General features: G+C 42.0%; 1 protein-coding gene across 2 annotated transcripts in view; it reads right to left on the bottom strand.

Annotated features, from left to right (window-relative positions):
* Nucleotides 1-18,973, bottom strand: part of Edrf1 (erythroid differentiation regulatory factor 1) — a 42,948-nt gene that overhangs the window by 2,293 nt on the left and 21,682 nt on the right. For both annotated transcript variants that reach the window (XM_046448879.2, XM_046448880.2), the window contains 7 exons: nucleotides 17,892-18,110; nucleotides 16,167-16,390; nucleotides 15,053-15,211; nucleotides 14,743-14,892; nucleotides 13,239-13,392; nucleotides 5,399-5,514; nucleotides 4,197-4,348 (listed from right to left, as the gene is read on the bottom strand). In XM_046448879.2, the coding sequence (XP_046304835.1) occupies nucleotides 4,197-4,348; nucleotides 5,399-5,514; nucleotides 13,239-13,392; nucleotides 14,743-14,892; nucleotides 15,053-15,211; nucleotides 16,167-16,390; nucleotides 17,892-18,110 (1,174 nt within the window). The remainder of the gene's footprint in view (nucleotides 1-4,196; nucleotides 4,349-5,398; nucleotides 5,515-13,238; nucleotides 13,393-14,742; nucleotides 14,893-15,052; nucleotides 15,212-16,166; nucleotides 16,391-17,891; nucleotides 18,111-18,973) is intronic.

Raw genomic sequence — 18,973 nt, 5'->3', positions numbered from 1 at the left:
AGAGCACCTGGGTGCTAAGATGCTGTCCCCACCAAGCCTGGCTGTCAGGTTCCCCTCTTTCCTAGGTTCCAGGCTCCATTCACCCCTCTTCTGCAGCCGGCTGCCCCCTGTAGAAGATAATTCCTCCCTTCCAATTCCCACTTCTTTGTATCAGGAAAGTCTTTCTTCCCCCAAACCTGCCACAGCATACCACTCATAATTCATTCACTGTCTGTACTTGGACTTAAGACTGGCTGTGTTTTAGTTGTTTTTTTTTTTTTTGGAGGGGTAGTATTACTAATCAGAACTCCTGATAACCTTATAGGAAATGCACATTATTTTTGACAGTAATCAGGCAATAGCATTTAACAATAAGAAAAGGCATTTGAAATATAAATTATTTTTTGAGGACAATAACATCATTTGGTTACTTTAGCTGGGTGCCTAAAGATAATTGATGGTCACTGGGATCAAATTCTAAACCCTTTGATTTCTTCAGATGGTACTTCTACATTTTAGATCTTCATCTCTTAGTTTCTACAAATCATGCCCTTCCTGAATCCATTCTCTTCAGTGGTGTCATTGGCAGAGATTACTTCTACTTTTTCATGTTTTTTTTTTTTTCCCCATTAAATTAAACCCCAAAGCCACCAAAATGTCAAGAGGTCTCTTTCTCTAAAGCAATGAATATAAAAGTACAGTATAAGAGCAAATAAAATTCTTAATCCTAAAAGAAAAACAACAAATCAGACCCCCCACAACCTAATGAACTATTATTCTAGCAGGACAATGCCAACGCAGTTGACACATGATGAAGTACCTTCATGAGCTGAAAATAAAAATTCTTGAACAAATTAAATGCATCTTAATTTTCTTAGATTTCACTGTAATTCTGTAGCAATTTAAGAAAATTGGGATTTCTTATTATTATGTCCAATTTGCTTTTTATTTTTATTTCTTCCCTTAGGGGGCTGGAGAGGAATAGCAGTCAAAAACGAAACAAATTAATGTTTCCTTTCTTTTAAGGTCTCATTCTTATTTCCCTATCATCTACAAGGGGATCCACACTGCTTTGTGGAATAACAAGGCCTACGCAGGAGGCCTCTTCACACAGAATCAGAGGTTTTACTTGCCTGTTAGTGAAGTGAGACAGAAAGAGGCACTGCCTTAATGACTAATAAAGTTCTATTTCTAACCCTTCGATATATTTGTTGTAATTATATATATATTTTTTTCAGTACAGAGATTGAACTCAGGGGCACTTGACCACTGAGCCACATCCCCAGCCCTATTTTGTATTTTATCTAGAGACAGGGTCTCACTGAGTTGCTTAGCGCCTCACTTTTGCTGAGGCAGGTTTTGAACTCGCAATCCTCCTGCCTCAGCCTCCCAACGGCTGGGACTACAGGTGTGCGCCACCATACTCAGCTTTGCTGTAACAACATTTAACAGTCTTTAATAAATCTGAAAAAAAAAAAAATCCCAAATTTTCTAATTATTTTATGTATCATGCATGAAACTCTAAATTAAAACTGTCTTCAACAGAATATTAATAAGTTGAACAAACAGGTTAGGAAACCCTCCACTAAGATAAAAATTATTTAGATCATGCATAGGACTGTTATAACACTATCATAAGACTGAAACTATTACCTGTCATCAATTTGTGCAAATCAATGAATTACTGTTTCTCACATATCATATATTTATATTGCCATCTTGTGAAAACTAGTAAACATTTTAAAGTTACCTATTGTTGTCAAGCTAGAAAAGCCACAATCACTTTATCAACTGTGTGTCACTACATGCACTATCTACTTTCCTTTCTGATTCTTCGAAAAGATGGATTTATCTGTCAACTTCACTGAACACATCAGCACACCCTACTGTGTACCAGGACCTGCTGTGGCAGACACTGAAGATCACCCACAGGGCTGAGTGAGATGGCAGTATACTCCACACTGAGACTTCCCCAGAGAAGAGCGCTCCTCAGGCTACAGAGAATGATTCAAATGCAACAAGTCTGCCAAGACTGAGGTGCACCCCAAACAACTAAGAAGTCTGGCCAACTGGTCCCCTCCTCTCCCAAACAGACTAACAAGCACCAAAGAACAAGTGTCAGTGGAATATAGCTGGCAAGGCCGTGACACCGTAGAGAGGCACTCTGCCAGGTGCAGCATGCAGGGATGATCTATCGCTCCAAGTGGAACAGACACTGAGAACCACTCCTGCAGACCTGCCCCACTCTAAATGCCAGGTACAGTCATTTCCCCTTATCTAGGGATACTTTTCAAGACCCCCCAGTAGATGCCTGAAAGTAATATACAGTACTGACCCCACATATGCCACGTTTGCTCCTATATATACACACCTGTGTATATTATAAATCAGGCACAGAAAGAGCACAGACCTCAGCCGCCTTGACCTAGACCTACTTTTTCTTAAGTCAAGAACTATCACCTTTTCACCTTAGACTTTTCTTTGTATCTTGAGTTGCCACCACAGCTACTGTTGAGCTTTGAGTCATTATTATGTAATCTAAGTGACTGAAACGCAAGCACAGCCACTGCAACAGAGAAACTCATGACTGGAGGCTGCTAATGATCAGTGGGTGGAAGTGCACACACATGCACACTCTGGGCACAGGACAGCTCACGTCCTGGTGGGACAGTATGAAAGTTCATCATGCTACTCAGAATGCTGTGCAAAGACTTGCTTCTTAAATTTTCCATTTAGTATTTTGGCACCACAGCTGACCGTGGGTAAACAAATCTCAGTGAGGGGAACTACAGCTAACAGGGGACTATTACATTGCTAGAACTAAGCCTGTGGCATATGCGTAATAACCATGACAAGAAAAAATCCTAACCGCAGCTCAGCTCCAGGCTACAGAATGAACTCAATTCTCCACACCAATGGCCTAGCAGGTCAAAGATATAAGAACTTTCCAGACAAACTAATTATTTCCCCCAGTCTCTCCTGACTGACACAAGATGTTTGGTTTTCAATAATTAAGTTCGTGAAAGGAAAGGTGGCAGCAGCATCCTGGCAAGAGAGGAAGGAGCCACAGAACCAGACTCAGATGACAAGGTGGGAACTGCTCACAGAGGACTGCAAATGACAATGGTCAATTATGTCTAAGGTTCCAATGAAAATGTGGTCTTATTCAAGATCAGACCTATAATTTCAGCAGAGAAATAGGTTTTGGAGTGAAGGAATGGTACTGTGTCCCAAATACAACTGACATACATCTATGTACTCATTAAACCTTGAAGAACTGTATACAACACAGAATTTCACTGTAAATAAAAGATAAAAATTATCTGTACCCTTATATCATAAATTGGTAAACATAAATAGGATAACTAACAATGGATGCATGGGAGAGTTCTTTTCTCTATTTTCCAATTTTTGTAATACAAGCCAGACTGCACTTATATTTTTAAGAAGAAAGGTATACTATTCCCACTATCTTTCTGATTTACTGCAATTTCAAATTAAGTCAATACTTTCATAATTAAAGCTCGGGCAAACCCATGTACTGCACAAGATGACAGAGGGACCTGGGAACATGTTGGCCAAGGTGCTCACTCCTTTTTTCTCCCAATTTCCTGGCTTTAGAGGGACTGCAGTGTTCTCCCATCTTTTTTTCTTTTTTGGCAAGAGGCTACTGGGGATTGAATCCAGGGGCACATCTCCAGCCCTTTTAGTTTTTTATTTTGAGACAGGGTCTTGGTAAGTTGCTTAAGTTTTGCTAAATTGCTGAGGCTGGTCTCAAATTTGTGCTTCTCCTGTCTCAGCCTCCCAAGTTGCCAGGATTACAGGCCTACACCATTGCCATTTCCTTTTATGGTACAATTCACCCAGAGTAGCCAACTACAGCCCGGACTTCTCACTAAAGATGACATTTAGAAGTATTATCTGGAATATCTAGAGTCCCCAGCTCAGGGCCATTCATCCTTTCAATGGAACAGATCACCATAGGGTATCTACCCCTAGGCAGCAAGACTTTTCCAGCTATATAACTGACATGCAGTGGGCCAGATGGAGACACTTCTCACCTAGCTGAAGAAGTTAAGAAGGAATACCACTTAAAATCATCAATTTTCCAAATAAAAGACAAGAAAGGATACAACTATTTTTTTACAATGTCAGTTGAGATTATTCATATTCTTTTCATAGAGAAAGAAGTTTTCACAAATAACCATGTAATTCACCTTGTTTTCTTTTTAGTTGAAGATAGCAGTTTGATGGACTGGAGGAGGAGGAAGGACAATCGAGATTCAAATATACTGAGGAGTTTGATCACTTCTTCTCTGTTAAGACTAGGAGAAGAATCAGCAGCTGGACTGGTCTCATCACCCTTAGGCTAAAAACAACAAAATGAAACTTCACTAAGCTATCCAGCAACTGTAGTTTCATATCAAAATGACAAAACTGCAGTTTCATTTAACCATTAATTTAAACCCAAAAACAAAATAAAAAGCAGACCTGAAATCACATAATAAACGTGTCCCACACCTACCAAGTGCTTAACCCTGCACAACAAGCTCCTGACTCCCCAGCATCACTCCCTGCAGGAACACGGCAGAAAGGACACCACCCAGGATTCTCTGGGCAGCTTGAGTTCTAGACTGCCCAGAAAACTAGAAATTCCTTCCCCTGGAGCCTGTTTAAGCCATTCACCATTCAAAAGTTTCAGGAAGTATAGTGGAAATTATGAAAAGAAGCTCAGGCTTTTTCTTTCTCTTAAAGAACAAAAGCAAAACAAACCCCAAACAGAAAAGCTGAAGAGCCTTTATAACTTGCTAATCAATACAGCATATTCTTAAGAAACTTTTAATACATAAAAGATATACTTGCAACTTATTCAAAATTTTTAGTTCTACCCTGAAGACATAACCTCTATGGTTCACCCTCAGAGCGGCTTGGTCTCCAGGTGGTGGTACTGAGCTGGCAAGGCTTTAACAGGTGCGGTCCAGTGGGAGGCAACTAGGTCATGTGGGTTAGGTGTCCTGGAATGGGCTTAGTTCTCACAAGAGCAGGCTACTAGAAAGCAGCCACCTCGTGCCTTGGCCCCTTCAGTACAGGCTGAGTTCCTTTTCTGGCTCTCCAACATGTTGTGACACAGCCAGGGGGGCCTTGCTAGGACAAGGTGCCATGCTGTCTGGACCCTCTGCTACCAGAACTGTGAACCACAAATACTTCTTTGTAAGTTATCCAGCCTCCAGGATTTTGTTATAGCAATACAAGACAGACTATGACATGCACAAACCACTCTTAAAATGTTTTTATGCAGAGCATATATGTACACACACATGTAGGTGTGTACAGACACATTTATAAGAATGCCATATGATCATAATATACATTCACCATTTAGCATAAGACACATAAAAATGGTGATTTTCTTCATTACCTGGTCAAATTCCTCTACAAGCTCCTTCCGGATGAGCTGGAATGCATGCTCAGTCCTCACCATGATATCCAGAGCCCCAGAGAGTGTTTTTAACTTTCCAACGTTGCTATTCTGACCTAAAACAGTAAAAACAAAATGATCTTTCTTTTACCCATCAACCTAGAAACTCATCCATGTTAATGTTGTAATGAAAAACTGGTTTTCAAACGCGATAGGGATAGCTCATGAGAATCCCAGCAAATCTAATTTCTGTTTAATTTTCCCGAGAGAAGTATTAAGTCTAGACAAAGTAATAAATACTAATTGTTCCCCAGCCTCACTATTGACTTGTTCAAGGTGAGAACACACCTTGGAAGAGGAGCCCTATCTGGAGCGCTAGGGTCAAGAAGAGTCTGTGGTTGAAAGCCATCCCACTGTTTGCCAGCTGCCTGACATTGGTCAAGTCACTTAGCACTTATTTGTACAGTAAGCATGTTATCTTTCTGTTCAAAGTCAGGAAGTCAGACCGGATGAATGAGTTTAATTTTACTCTAGGGCTTATTGTTAAAATGTTTCTAAAGCTATCAGAAAGCACAGAGCACCTTAGACCCTACTCTCTTGGAGCTTGCATCAGTGTGTGTGCAGTGGCATGCACTACAGCATTAGTCTTCTCCAGAGGGAGAGCTACATTTTGTCCTTGGCTCCTGGAGAATGCTTTCTTAGCACTTGGGATGTCCCCCATGGTAAGTATCTCTGTTTACCTGGGAGGCCTTGGGCCACGCTAGATAATCTAAGACTGTAACTTATCATGGGGGCTTCTGGGCCTCATGGTAATAGCTCAACCTCCAGAGAACTGGGAGACTAAGGTCAGCCATGTGGCAATTAACCACGTCTATGTGACTAAATCCCAACAAAAACTCTGGACACCAAGACATAGGTGAGCTCCCTTGCACATAATGCTCCACACCACTGAGGGAAGTACCGTTCTACGCGTAGCTCCACTGGAGAAGATAACTGGAAGCTCTGTGCTTAACACTCTCCTGGACTCTGCTCCATGTACCTCTTCTTGTGGCTGATTTTGACATGTACCCTATTTCTCTTAGAAGCCACAGTCAAGAGTGGAACAGCTTTCAGTGAACTGAGATGTCCTAGTGAACTGCTGAGCCTGAGGGTAATCATGGGGACCCTCAAACTTGAGGCTGGTGTCAGAAGTGGAAGTGGGCCTGGGACAACTGCTGCTGTCTTCCTTTGCAGCATAATCTCAAACTTTAAAACAACAAATCTTAAAAAATCAGTGGAAAACATTAGAATGAACTGGATATAAGTTTGCTATGTTCACATATGAACATATGACTAGTGAAACTCCATATCATGTACAACCACAAGAATGGGATCCTAATAAGTTAAACTCCACATATGTATGTCAAAATTCAGTGTATTGCCATGTATATCTAACAAGAACAAATAAAAAATGTCACTGGGGTGTTGAAAGCCACAGCCAAAGGGGCCCCAGCAAACTTCCAGCTGCCAGCTGATGATTGGCTCACAGTGGCCCCAGCAAACTTCTAGCTGCCAACTGATTGGCTCCTCTGCGGTGATGCTCATTGGGCTGTTTCCCCGCCCTTTCAGACCACGGAGCTGCTCATTGGGGGACTCTTTTTGGCTCCGCCCACAGAACCCAGCCAATCGACCTCAAGAGCAGGAGGGGTGGGGGAGGTTGAGAGGCTTGTGGAAAGCTGGTGGTGGCAGTTGGGCTCTGAGGGTTTTCCTGAAGAGCTGTGTAGTGCGGTGTGTGTGTTCTAAAAATAAAGTTCGTTTCTTTTGACAAGTGGCTCCTGAATTGTGCCTAGCCAGACTGAGGCATTTGGTGGCCCGTACGGGGGAACGACTGAGGGTAAGTGATAAGGTAAACTGCTCGCCCCTGAGGGCAGGGTGAGAGGATGCGTAGCCATTTTAAGATTCTTCTTTTGTTTTGTTTTGCTTTTGTTTTAAGTTGCCTGTCACTGGAGATGAGTGAGACGGAAGAAAAACCGCTCACATCTGAGGAAAAACTATTTGCGTCTGAGGAACAGATAGGGAGAAAGGACGGATGGACATTTCAGGAGGATAGAAAGGCTGATATAATGATTTTGTGTTGTTCCATTTTTGTTTCATTCTGTCTCGGTTTTGTTTGGCGTCATCTTGTTGGGTTGTATTATAGTAGAAATATGGGATCAGAAATTAGTAAAAAAACAAACCGAAAGAGTGTTAAGTAAATTGTTAGAGGAAGGAGGCATCTCAGTAAAATCAAGAACAGTCAGGGCATACGTTGATACAATACAAAAATGGAGCCCATGGCTTTTTAAGGAGGAGTTGTTAAATATATCACAATGGAACCATCATGGTGAAGATTTAAAAAGAATAGAAAAGAAAAGCCCAGGAACTCTACCAGTTGGCACATTGCCATTGTGGACGTTTGTATCTTGTTTGCTTAGTCCAAAGCCTTCAGTTCAGACAATGGTAGAGGAAGGAGAAAACATATTGATTCAAGTAAAAGAGAAGGTCTCTCAAGTTAGTCAGACAGAGGAAAAGATTCAAGTAAAAGAGAAGGCCTCTCAAGCTAGTCAGACAAAGGAAGAAAGTTTAGAGCAGAAAAAGCCATCAGGGGAAAAGTTACAACAGGAGACTGCTACTAACACCTTTCTATCACCAGAGGGCGTAAGTGTCCAACCAACAGCACCACCTCTACAGGAGACTGCTACTAACACCTTTCTATCACCAGAGGGCATAAGTGTCCAACCAACAGCGCCACCTCCATATGCTGGGAAGCCCCCAACCCCTGCAGTTGATAGTTGGGATCCTGAGACAGGATCTCAAATATTAACATGCCCTGTATTTGAGCAGGCAGGAGGGCAGCGAATTCACCATGCTTTAAATTTCAAAAAAGCGAAGCAGCTAAAAGCTGCTGTAACAACCTACGGTCCTCAAGCACCCTTCACTGTAAGCATGGTCGAATCCATTACCAACCTGAACATGACACCAGCAGATTGGGCTAATATGTATAAAGCTGTGCTAAATGGAGGACAATACCTGTTATGGAAGGTTGCCAATGAGGAATTTTGCAAGGAGACGGCTAGGCGAAATGCAGCAGCTGGTTATCCTCAGAGAAATCTAGATATGTTGTTAGGAAAGGGACCTTATGAGGATCAGCAGTGACCTTTTTACCACAAGTTAATCTTGGAGTCGATCCTAAAGGACTGATACCTAACCATATTTGGCAGATGGACGTCACACACTTGCCAGAATTTGGAAAATTAAAATATTTGCATGTTACAGTTGATACTTTTTCCGGATTTTTGATGGGCTCCCTTCATGTCGGAGAAAAAACTAAAGATATTATAGCTCACTGCTTACAAAATTTTGCCACTGTGGGCATTCCAAAACAGTTAAAAACAGATAATGCCCCTGGTTATACTTCTACCTCTTTTAAACAATTTTGCTCATCATTTGGCATTACTCATGTAACAGGAATCCCATACAATCCACAGGGACAAGGCATAGTTGAAAGAGCTCATCAAACTATTAAAATGTACTTATTAAAGCAAAAAGAGGGAATTGGGAAGGGGTATATATTCCCCAAAGATAAACTTAAAATAACCCTTTTTACTCTAAACTTTTTAAATTTAGATTCATCAGGACTTAGTGCTGCGGAAAGGCATATGTGTCCAAAAAATGTACATAAGCCCAAGGTACTTTGGAAAGATATTCTAACAGGACAATGGAAAGGTCCTGACCCAGTAATTGTCTGTAGTCGGGGGTCTGTTTGTGTGTTTCCACAGGGAGAAAGAACAGCAGCCGATTTGGATTCCAGAGAGATTAACTAAAGTGATTTCTATAGACCAAAAAGATGATGATTTGGCTCAAATCCATAACAGCTGATATCCAGAACTCTAGTTTGGCTACCCTTACATCTGCAACAGAACCAGAATGCTTTTTTCAATATCTATTTTATTCCTGCCCTTTCCCACATCATGAAGTTCTATTTTGTTTTTTTGAGCTCATGCAGACCTAGGTTAATGTTTTGCTGATCAGTTCTATTTTTGACTATAGAGTTTTTAAACATTGCAATGAAGATTTCACCTGTAAAAAGTTATAAGGCCTTTACTGTTATGTGTTGTATGTATTATGTGTGCACACTTGTGTTTTGTGTTGTATGTTTGTATGTACGTATGTCCATATATCATATATGATGAGCGCTCATGAAAAAATGGATCCAAATATTTTTTTTTATTCATGTGATTTAAATGGTTTAATTTAAATTGGGTAAACAGCTGTTGAGGATTGTTTCAATATGTGAACTAAAAAGGAGGTTAACAGATCTGTTTACTTTCACCTTTCCTTTTCATTATATTTAATAATTCTGTTCAAGATAATGTAAATTGTTCAGAAAATTGTTTTCTTTTAGTGCCTTCTGGAATGTTACATAATTTTTTCTTTAGCCATTATTGCCAGAATTTCTATCTTCATCCCAGTGCCGGTGAAGACAAAGATAAAACCAATCTACAGCTTCTGCAATAGCTATCACTGAACTGCTTGCAGAACTTGCCTAGACCATGTATCACTTGTATGCATTGTGAACTCACTTGTATGCATTGTGAACTATCTGTTGGTGCAGCGACTTGTGGTAGTGTTGGGGTATTTTTGCTGATGGTGTCATTGGTGGTACAATTTTTCCAAAAAGGAGCCATCAATTGACTTGGTGTATCTTCCTCCCTTCTGCTTGTGATGGTGTTCAGTTAAAAGCTAAAATTTGGGGGCCAACAGAGGTGAGGCAAAGAACCTCACCCCCCCGCTGGTACAAAGACCTATCCACAGGTGTCACTGTATGCTGGACCGGTAGTCAATGACGGGTAAGATCCAATTGCAATGGTACCAACCTAAGACAGGAGGCTGATGCCTTGAGGTCAGCTCATCCGAGGATGGGTAAGGATCATATGTAGTATTGGACAACCTAAGGCAGGCACGGTCTCTAAGCCACATGCTTGTTGTTTAAACAGAGAGGGGGAGATGTTGAGAGCCACAGCTGAAGGGGCCCCAGCAAACTTCCAGCTGCCAGCTGATGATTGGCTCACAGCGCCCCAGCAAACTTCTAGCTGCCAACTGATTGGCTCCTCTGCGGTGATGCTCATTGGGCTGTTTCCCCACCCTTTCAGACCACGGAGCTGCTCATTGGGGGACATTTTTTGGCTCCGCCCACGCGACCCAGCCAATCGGCCTCAAGAGCAGGAGGGGTGGGGGAGGTTGAGAGGCTTGTGGGAAGCTGGTGGTGGCAGTTGGGCTCTGAGGGTTTTCCTGAAGAGCTGTGTGGTGCAGTGTGTGTGTTCTAAAAATAAAGTTTGTTTCTTTTGACAAGTGGCTCCTGAATTGTGCCTAGCCAGACTGCGGCACTGGGGGAAAAAAATATCAGTGGACAGATGTGTTTTCAGTGTAGATCTGACACAGGGAAGAAAGCTCTGGACTATGTATGGTAAAGCTATTGGGGCAGAGGGAAGAAGACAAAGAAGGGTAAATATGAGCCCTAAGTACTGGAGAAGAAAACAGTAGGTCACGTGATTCCTTTGAAAGGTTTTATACACTAAAAATTTTTATACATTTAGTCTTTATTGATGTGGCTTACAAAACCCAGAAGCTTGGCTAATAAAACCTTCTGAAGTATTTAAATTGTTTTCGTAAGGTACACAGGCTATTAAAACTTTTTTTCTTTTTGGGCAGTACTGGGATTAAACCCAGGAGATCATACATGCTAGACAAGTGCTCTACCACTGAGCTACACTCCAGCTATTAAAACAGTTAAAATGGGCTGGGGATGTGGCTCAAGCAGTAGCGTGCTCGCCTGGCATGTGTGCTGCCAGGGTTCGATCCTCAGTACCACATACAAAGATGTTGTGTCCGCCGAAAACTAAAAAATACATATTATAAAACTTTTCTCTCTCTCTCTCTAAAAAAAAAAAAAATTTAAAAAACAGAATTAGTTACATCATCTTAGCAAACTTATTCTTGGAATCTCTCTATTCGTTTTATAAAAATGAGGCCTACTCAAGTTAGGTGTGATGGCACACACCCGTAATGCAGGGACTCGGGGGCTGAGGCAGGAGGATCACAAGTTTGAAGCAAGCCAAGGTACTTAGTGAGACCCTATCTCAAAAAAAAAAAAAAAAAAAAAAAAAAAAAAAAAAGAAAGAAAGAAAAGAAAAAAGGAATGTAGCTCCATGGTAGAGGTAGAGCACCTCTGAGTTCAAACCCCAATACCCACCTTGTCCCCACCCAACAAAAGGAAAAAAAAAAAAAAATGATGCCTGCTTTTTCTAAAGCATTCAAACAAGCTACATAATTCACCTCAAACCCATCCCAGAAAGAGGTGCTGCTGATCCTGCAGATCAACCCATGTGGACACCATGCATTACTATGTTGGCAAAGAATTAGCAAAATATAGCAAAATAAAATATTTTTAGAAACTGTTAAAAAGGTAATACTTTCCCCAAATTTACAAGGTTCAATGTGAGAATGAAGGCAGTGAGAATGTGTTCCCAGTCCTCTCCTCAGGCACATCCTTCCAAGGCTGCTTATGCACCTACACACTAAGACCGGGTACACATGTGTATGTATGCACACACACACACATATATTTTGAAAAATGGGTTGACTAGTTCCTTATCCAAAACGCTTGTTACTGTGTTTCAAACTTCTGAATTTGGAATATTTGCACAGACTTTTTATAAGTTGAGCATCCTTAATCACAAAATCAGAAATTTGAAATTCTCCAAAATCTGAAACTTTAAAATTAAAATTTTAAAAAGCAAAATACCAAAGTGAAGCCAAATGAATTGCTGCACTCCAAATAAATTGTTTCCTTACCACAGAAGAGATATTTTTCAGCCGGGCACGGTGGTATAAGCCTATAATCCCAGCAGCTCAGGAGGCTGAGGCAGGAGGATCATGAGTTCAAAGCCACTCTCAGCAACTTAGTGAGGCCCTAAGCAACTCAGTGAGACCCTGTCTCTAATAAGAATACGAAAAGGGGGTGGGGATGTGGCTCAGTGGTTAAGTGCCCCTGGGTTCAATTCCCAGCATGGGGGGGAAAAGAGAAAATATTTTTCAAAAATCCTCTCTATTAAGAAGAAAGCTAGTGAGAGAGCAGTAGAGGGTGAGAATTCAGAAAGCACCAAGTGACTAGAGTGGCCCCTTGGTGTCGGCCATGGAAGCAACACAGGAAGCACTCCCACTTCTTTTCACAATTCCCCAACATCCCAAATTATCCTAAGTTTGATCAGGCTCTACTTTAGCATCTATTCTAGAACCACAACCCAAAAAGCTCGAGCGTCAGTTCCATATTTAAAGGCATTCAACAAGAACCTCTACTTCTCTATTGCTGCTTCTCCATCCCCAAGTTTTGCATGCCGATTTAAATCTTTGTCTAAATTGACTGCTCTGTTTTAAAATGAATCTCAACAAACATAGCAAAGGTCTGGGATTGTAGCTCAGTGGTAGAGTGCTTGCCTAGCATGCGTGAGGCACTGGGTTCGAACCTCAGCACCACATAAAAAAAAAAAATAAACAAATAAAATAGAGGCATTCTATCCATCTACAACTATAAAAATAAATAAATAAATAAATAAATAAATGTTTATTAAAAAAAAAAAAAAAAAAAAAAAAAAAAAGCATAGTAACTTCTCCAGGTCCCTGCATAAGGCATGCCTATAGGCAAATTAATAAGAAAACATCATCAGTTACATCCAAGAGCAATCCAGAGGCTCTAAGACTCCAGGAAAATTCCACACTGAGCCAGTGCACAGGGATCTGAAAAGTGAGACATTAGACTTACTGGTCATCTGAAATTCTGCAAATGCCACTCTTTCTAACTGCACTCTAAGTAGTTCACATGGAGCGTCTTTGAGGAGCTGAAAGAGCTTTACAGCTTTGCTGTAATGAAGATCTGCCAGCATCCGGTGCTGCTTCCTAAGATGTTCGTCACCAACCTAGAACCAAAAACAAAATTTAAAAATGCAATTCTTACGGCTTGGGGTTCATAGTAACTAGTTATTCAAGTATTCTAACCGGATCACTAAATGCTTTTCAGTTTTTTACATTCTTCCTACAAGTCTTTAAGTTTTAGCTCTTATACTTAGGCCTTCAAGCCACTTAAAGTTGATCTTCACTTATGCTGTGAAGCAGTAGCCCACTTCTGTTCTTCTGCACGTGGAGAGCCATCTGTGCCAGCTCCATTTGCTGAGGAGACTACTAGTCTTCCCCCACTGAACTGCCTAAATATCCTTCAAGTTGCTTTTGTCCTGAAGATATTAAGCCATTTGGGCAAACTTGAATTTTGGCTGGGGGTGGGGGTCTCCTATGGTAAGGGGACCTCAGATGGGGAGCACCTCAGCACAGTGGAATGAAACCCTTTCCAGGTAAAGCTGGGTTTCAAAGGCTGATACTCAGAGTGAGGGGTCCAGAAGAGAACAAACCCCAAGCGACTGTACAGCATGGTGTCCAGGTATCGAGCCAAGGAAGGGGAAAACAATGCACAACAGACTGACTACAAGGACAAGTCTCCTGCAGAAGCAAAGCAGACTCTCTAAAAGAGGGCAGCTTCAACCTGGGTATCATGTGCTTCCTCGCAATCCACGAGGCTGAGCACCAGCATCCACCTCAAATTGGAAAACACCAAGTTTAGTAGCCACAGTATGAGTAACTGAACTATGCTATCTTCCTTGCACAAGCACTACTGAGTTGTGAAATGAAGAGCTACCTGCACTGATGTGTGGATCTCAAAAACATGCCTTTAAGCAAAAGGCAGTAATCCACAGAAGGACCCTTGCAGTTCAAGTCATTCCATAAGTTTCACAACCACGTAAAACCCAACATATCAACATCAAGTGGCAAGACACCAGACAGCTCTGCACCAATCTGGGTGCCTGGCAGGGCAATACCAGCAGGGTGCTAGGGGCTCTCTAAAGAGCTCTCTGTTCTAACTCCAGGCAAGGTCACAGGGGTTTCCTTCCATCAGTCTTTACCTGCACCTCTGCTCCACCTGTGCTCTCACAGGCATGCTTTGTATCACAATAAAAAAAACCAGGAGACGGTTACTTCAAAGTTTGCTCAGAACCATTACTATAGTTCTGATGGCATTTAAGACCAACTAAGTAACGCACCCAGCAAATGTATAATTTTCAAACCAAGACCTGATCAAATGTAGTAGAGAAAAACATGGCACAAATGAGGGGAGGAACACCTGCTCCATGGGTTTTTCTAAAGTGGCTAATTAGAATTCATTGCAAGGAACACTTGTAAATGTTCTTGGAAAGCAACTTAGCCTGGAACAGACATACCTGATTCCGTAGACAACTGTGGTACATGGAAGCCAGCCTGTGATGGATGGTTGCTGCTCGATACTGACAGAGAGGCTGTCGGGCAGACACCAAATCAACGTCACAGTACTTCAGGGACTTCATCATAGCCTCACTGACTTCTTTTTCAATCTGTTTTTTTTTTTTTTTTTTTTTTAAGGGGGAGAAAAAAATGACAAGCTCACAATCACAGACTAAGAATTTCACAATGTTTAAATACTGGTTGTCGAAAAGATAACAAAGGAATAAATAAGGCTGAAGACTCATTTCATAATCCAGCAAACCTCCCGACCTGCTCCTGAGCCTTTCTGGATAATGGAGCATAATCCTGTTGTAGAGTTGCCATGGTAAAATAAGTAGTGGACAATTCCCAGTTCACTGAGTCCCAGACGGCTGGGTGTATGTCTCGCGTTCCTAATGACCTCAGAGCCTTCAAATAGTAATCAACAGCCTGCAAGGAAAGAAAAGGTGAGAATTTTTTACTTTGTTTACAAATATACCAATACTGCATTAAAATATACTTTTTTTTTCATACCAGGGACTGAACCCTGAGACACATCCCCAGCCCTTTTTATTTATTTTGAGACAGGGTTTTACTAAGTTGTGTAGGTCCTTGCTAAATTGCTGAGACTGGCTTTGAACTTGTGCTCTTCCTACTTTAGCCTCCCCAACCAGTGGTGCACACAGGTGTGCACCACTGTGTCTGGCACAAAATACTCAAAACCACCCGGATGTCAATTTAATGACGGGGAAAACTTATAAAAGGACAACATTATGAAGAAAGGAAAAAAGAAAGCCAATGAAAATAATTTGACAAGTTTATCTACAGTGGACTGAACCCTTCATCTGAGTCTCCAGCAGGTCAGTCCTTAGTGCTATTTTCTAACAGCCTGGTGCACAAGGATGTATTTTTTTCCAGTTTGTTTCCCTTTCTGAATAAAAGTTACAGTTTGTAGAATGAGTCAATAGGAGAAAATAATTTGAGATTTTACTGCTTTAACTTTACCTGCTGCTGTGCACATTTGCACATTTAAGTTAATTCATCTTAGGCTTACTGTGCCATGCTGGGGAAATCCTCCCCGCCGCCCCCCGGCCCCATGCCAACCTCTACCTCCATTTTCTTCTGGTGCTTTTAGCTTCCCCCTCTCCATGTCAATCCTTAATCTACTGGACATTTCTCTGATAACCCACATAACTTACTGAATCATCTTTTCCCTCCCTAACAATTCAAGATGTTCCTTCAACAGTAGATTCTCACCACTGTTGGGCAAATTTCTATAAGTATGTCAAATCCTGGGCGATGGTTCAATTATTTTTAGTTGTGTAACATTTTAGTGGAGTGATAGCCACAGGTAAACAGATGCCAGGAGTGAACAGACCAGGCCCACCACAAGCAGGCAGGTTACCTTGTTATAGTACAAGCCCTCTTCTGGGGAGAACTCCCGTCTGAACTCGTCCCCTGCGCTACAGTGTGCCTGAGCGCAGATGCGCATCAGTCTTCCTGTGTTACATAACAACAGAGCCGCATTCGTAGCATCCTCAATGGACTCGAAGTTGTGAATCCCCTTTTCAAAACAAGAAAAGCTTTTTTTCCACAACTGTTGCTCTGCAGCAGACACAGATTTGCTCACTTCACAAAGAAAGAAAGAAAACAATTGCATGAGCAGATGTCAGTGTGAACCCAGCACCGTCCCTCCAGGTGAGGGTGACAGGAGCACAGCAGTGACAGGAGCCTGGTGGAAAGCCAGCTACCTGGGCCACTGCAGTGCTCTGCTCTCACCATGACTGACATGAAGGGAAGGGTGTCCCCCAAATCCACCTGGTTGAAGCCTTAACCCCCATCTTAGACTGTGACTATATTTGCATCAGGCCTTTAAAGAGGAAACTTAGGTTAAATGGGGTCCCGAGTTAATATGACGGGTGTGCCTGTATGTGAGGGGCGATGCCAGGGCTGTGCACACAGAAAGGGTCAAGTAGGGACACAGCAGGCCACTGAAAGCCTCAGAGGGATCCAACCTTCATCTTGGGCTCTGGCCTCTTGAACCAGGAGAAGTATATTTCTGAGGTTCAAGTCACAGTCTGTGTATTTTATATCAGTCCCGGTAACATGGTACAACATTTATGTATATTCTCATTATTAATGGACTGACATTAAGACAAGCAAGGTAAGACATCTGAGCAAGGTGCTATTTTGTACAAATTCAAATGCTGTCCCTTGGACTTCTACAAGGGCAGAGTCTGTTCTACCAGTTGTCCTAGGTTCCTAAGAGCCAGCCCCATGCTCCCCCACAGGCCACCTCCTCCAGATGCCCTTAATTGCACAGGCTCTTCTTGCAGTGAACTGTTTGGACAGGCTCCCGTTCACAGCCCAGCAGGTGCCTAGCTGTTTTCAAGTCACCTGCAGCCGCATCCCAGCCCCATCTTCTCACTGCCAGCCTTCAGGCTATCATCTGCTCACATGGCCTCAACTGTTACCACAGGAAGGGCCCTCACTGGAGCTGCGGAAGCCCTGGCAGCTCCCAGCCAGACTTCTAACTTGGGCCTCTTCACACACAGGTCCCACAGCCCATTGTAGCCCTGCTACTCTCGGGTGCACCACACCCTCCACCGGCACTTTCCTGGTGCTCCCTCATCTGGAAAGCCCTCTCCCTTCACATTTGCCTGCTGGGGTCTACTCGGCACACACTGCTCCCCTCCACCACAGCTTGTAAGAACCCTACAACCTCTTTGAATATCTTCTTTCCCCACTCTCCTACTGTACTGCATTTGAACTTATTTACAGCACTTTTTAGAGATCTGTATTCATACCAGGCTTTCCAACCAGAAGAGGGACCAGTTATACGTCCAACACACAGCCTGGAACGTGGCTCACTGTTCAAGTGGTTTCTGAACTGACCAGATGGTATGAAGTATAAAAGTTGGGAAGAAAGAAGACACGGAGCTGATGGAGCCCAAGGGAAATTATGTTTTCCCCTTATTTTATTTCTTGAGAATTTTAACAGTAAAAGCTTTTTTAAACAGAGTTCCTTTTAATAACAATCAAGTGCAACAGTTCTTAGCCAGCCCATATAAAATCAGCATGACTTACATAACAGAACAGAGATTAAAGAGAAGAATCCCAAGATACTCACCCATTCTTTCAGTCTGTAATGCAGCAGCCTGATTCATGTAAAACACACCAATTTCATTTCTAATGTTGCCCATTCTCTTCAATACTTGTACATAGTGTTCCGGATTTTGGCTTTTTAAGTCACTAAACTGCAAGATTTCATTAGCAGCCTCATAGCATTTACAACTAACTGAAAGTTGACTTTCTAAGTCTGTAGACAAATCAGTTGCCCATGCAAATCCTTTAAAAAAAAAAAAAAAGTTAGCAGAAGCCATATAAACTCTTCTTCCATAATATCTAAGTGGGTCAGAGATTTTAGTCAAAATACAAAATGCAAAGCTGCATAAATATACTGTTTTAATCAATACAACACAATTTTATAGTTTCATAAATACCCAGATTTTTCCAGCTGGACTAGTACACACCAAAAGCTATCCACTGATACACAGTAAACAGTTTTTAGTTTTAATGGAAATAGTACTTGAAGTAAAGTCAATATTAAGTCACAAGCAGACAAGTCCTAGCTAAGTCCTCAAACTTACAAATGCCATCTAGTGGGCTGAAGTAAGCAAGCGCAGAACCCAAGTTCAAGGGGAAAAAGGCAGTGCTCCTCCCGCTGACACTTAGATATGGGGAGACTGTGATGGGAACAAAGCACACTGAGGTTTTTCTACTGTGTCTATTAAGATATAATGACCATTTGAGAGAGAGGGAGAAGGGGAAAAAGGAGGGCAAATATTAGACAAGGACACTGCACCCTTGTGTGCTCCTCCAGCCGTCAACTGTCCAGGATTTTCTGGAAGCGGATATCAAATGTTATGAATAATTTTAGGGCATAAAGAAGCAAGTACATCATAAATTTCAAAAGCACCTTCAGAAGACTGGCCTTCTGCCTCATCTGCCCCTGACCGCAGCCTGTGCACTCACAGCATTGGGCTGAGGGACTGCTGCTGTGCAGTGCTGCCCTAGTTCCCACTGCAGCCCTGGACAACCCTGACAGTGACACAAGACAGTAGCTATGAACTCATGTTAAAAATAATGGTCTCTTTATCTTGGCCCCACATTCTTTCAGAAGGTAATTAATACACTCTCACCAACTTACTA

Source organism: Marmota monax, unplaced genomic scaffold (genome assembly GCF_021218885.2).
Source record: "Marmota monax isolate L192 unplaced genomic scaffold, Marmota_monax_Labrador192_F-V1.1 WCK01_AAM20220418_F8-fsc00076, whole genome shotgun sequence".
NCBI lineage: Eukaryota > Metazoa > Chordata > Mammalia > Rodentia > Sciuridae > Marmota > Marmota monax.
Note: the sequence above shows the minus strand (reverse complement) of the source record. Positions and strands in the feature narration are given on the sequence as shown.